This window comes from Arachis hypogaea, chromosome 12, assembly GCF_003086295.3.
Source record: "Arachis hypogaea cultivar Tifrunner chromosome 12, arahy.Tifrunner.gnm2.J5K5, whole genome shotgun sequence".
Classification (NCBI taxonomy): Eukaryota; Viridiplantae; Streptophyta; class Magnoliopsida; order Fabales; family Fabaceae; genus Arachis; species Arachis hypogaea.
The window spans coordinates 86,987,310-86,988,240 of NC_092047.1; the positions used below are offsets into that span (position 1 = coordinate 86,987,310).

General features: G+C 45.8%; 1 protein-coding gene across 1 annotated transcript; it reads right to left on the reverse strand.

The window, feature by feature from the left end:
• Positions 1 to 236: 236 nt before the first annotated feature.
• LOC112729301 (uncharacterized) lies at positions 237 to 665 on the reverse strand. The gene has a single exon (XM_025779564.3). The coding sequence runs from the start codon at positions 663 to 665 to the stop codon at positions 237 to 239; it is 429 nt and encodes a 142-aa protein (XP_025635349.2).
• Between the last annotated feature and the right edge of the window lie 266 nt (positions 666 to 931).

Here is a 931-nt window from a genome sequence, read left to right on the forward strand (position 1 = left end):
CAAAAGCGAGTCAACAATCTCACCTTTAACAAGCTAAAAAACAGTGAATTAAAACTACCTCAAATGCAGTAGTAACCGCAAAGCTAGAGTTCAAAAAGCAGGAGTTCATGTTCCACTCACAGTTATTTTATACCAATTATTACAATGCACCCATCCCATTTATAAACCCTAACATGAAAGAAAGGAAAAAAGAAAATGAACAAACCAAAGTCCGATCCGAATCGACAGTAATTGGATCAAGACTCAGAGTGGGGCACATCTTCAACGTTATCGCCGTTATCGCCGTTGTTGTTATTGTTGTCGGTAGTGGTTGTTGTTGCTCCGGTTGAGGCGGCGAGGCTGTTCTCCATCTTGAGGCGCTCGAGGGCCTTCTCGTGGGCCCAGGTCTCGATGGTGAGGTCGGGCTTGGCGTTGAGCCCGACGCCGAGGATGACGATGGTGAGGAAGCTGGTGACGTAGCAAGGAAGCTCCCAATCCTCCCACTTGCGGGATTGACCGGGGGGAGGAGGGGTGCGGTTGAAGAGAAGGCCCTTGGGAGTTTCCTCATGGCCCGGGCTTGTCCAGCGGCTAGGCCCGGAGGATGCACCTCCGCGCGTGCGGGTGGATTGAAGGAGGCGGCGGCGGATCATGGCCGATGCGCTCGTGAAAGGTATTGGAGCCGGCATTGTGATTTTGCCTATTTTCCTTCTTTTTCTCTCTCTAGAGAGGGAGTAGAGTGAGACCTGCAGAGAGAGAATAGTTTTGGCCGAAAAAGAATTGGAGGTTAGCGAATCTCTCCCGTGTTTGCAAATTGCAATTACTTTTTTTTTTTCTTAAAACATTAACAGTTTTTTTCTTAAATGTTTTTTTAATTTTTACCGTTGTTTTTTTGTTTGTGAGTTAAAAGAAAATAAACAACAACTAGAAAAAAAAAACAAGAAATTGTTTAAAA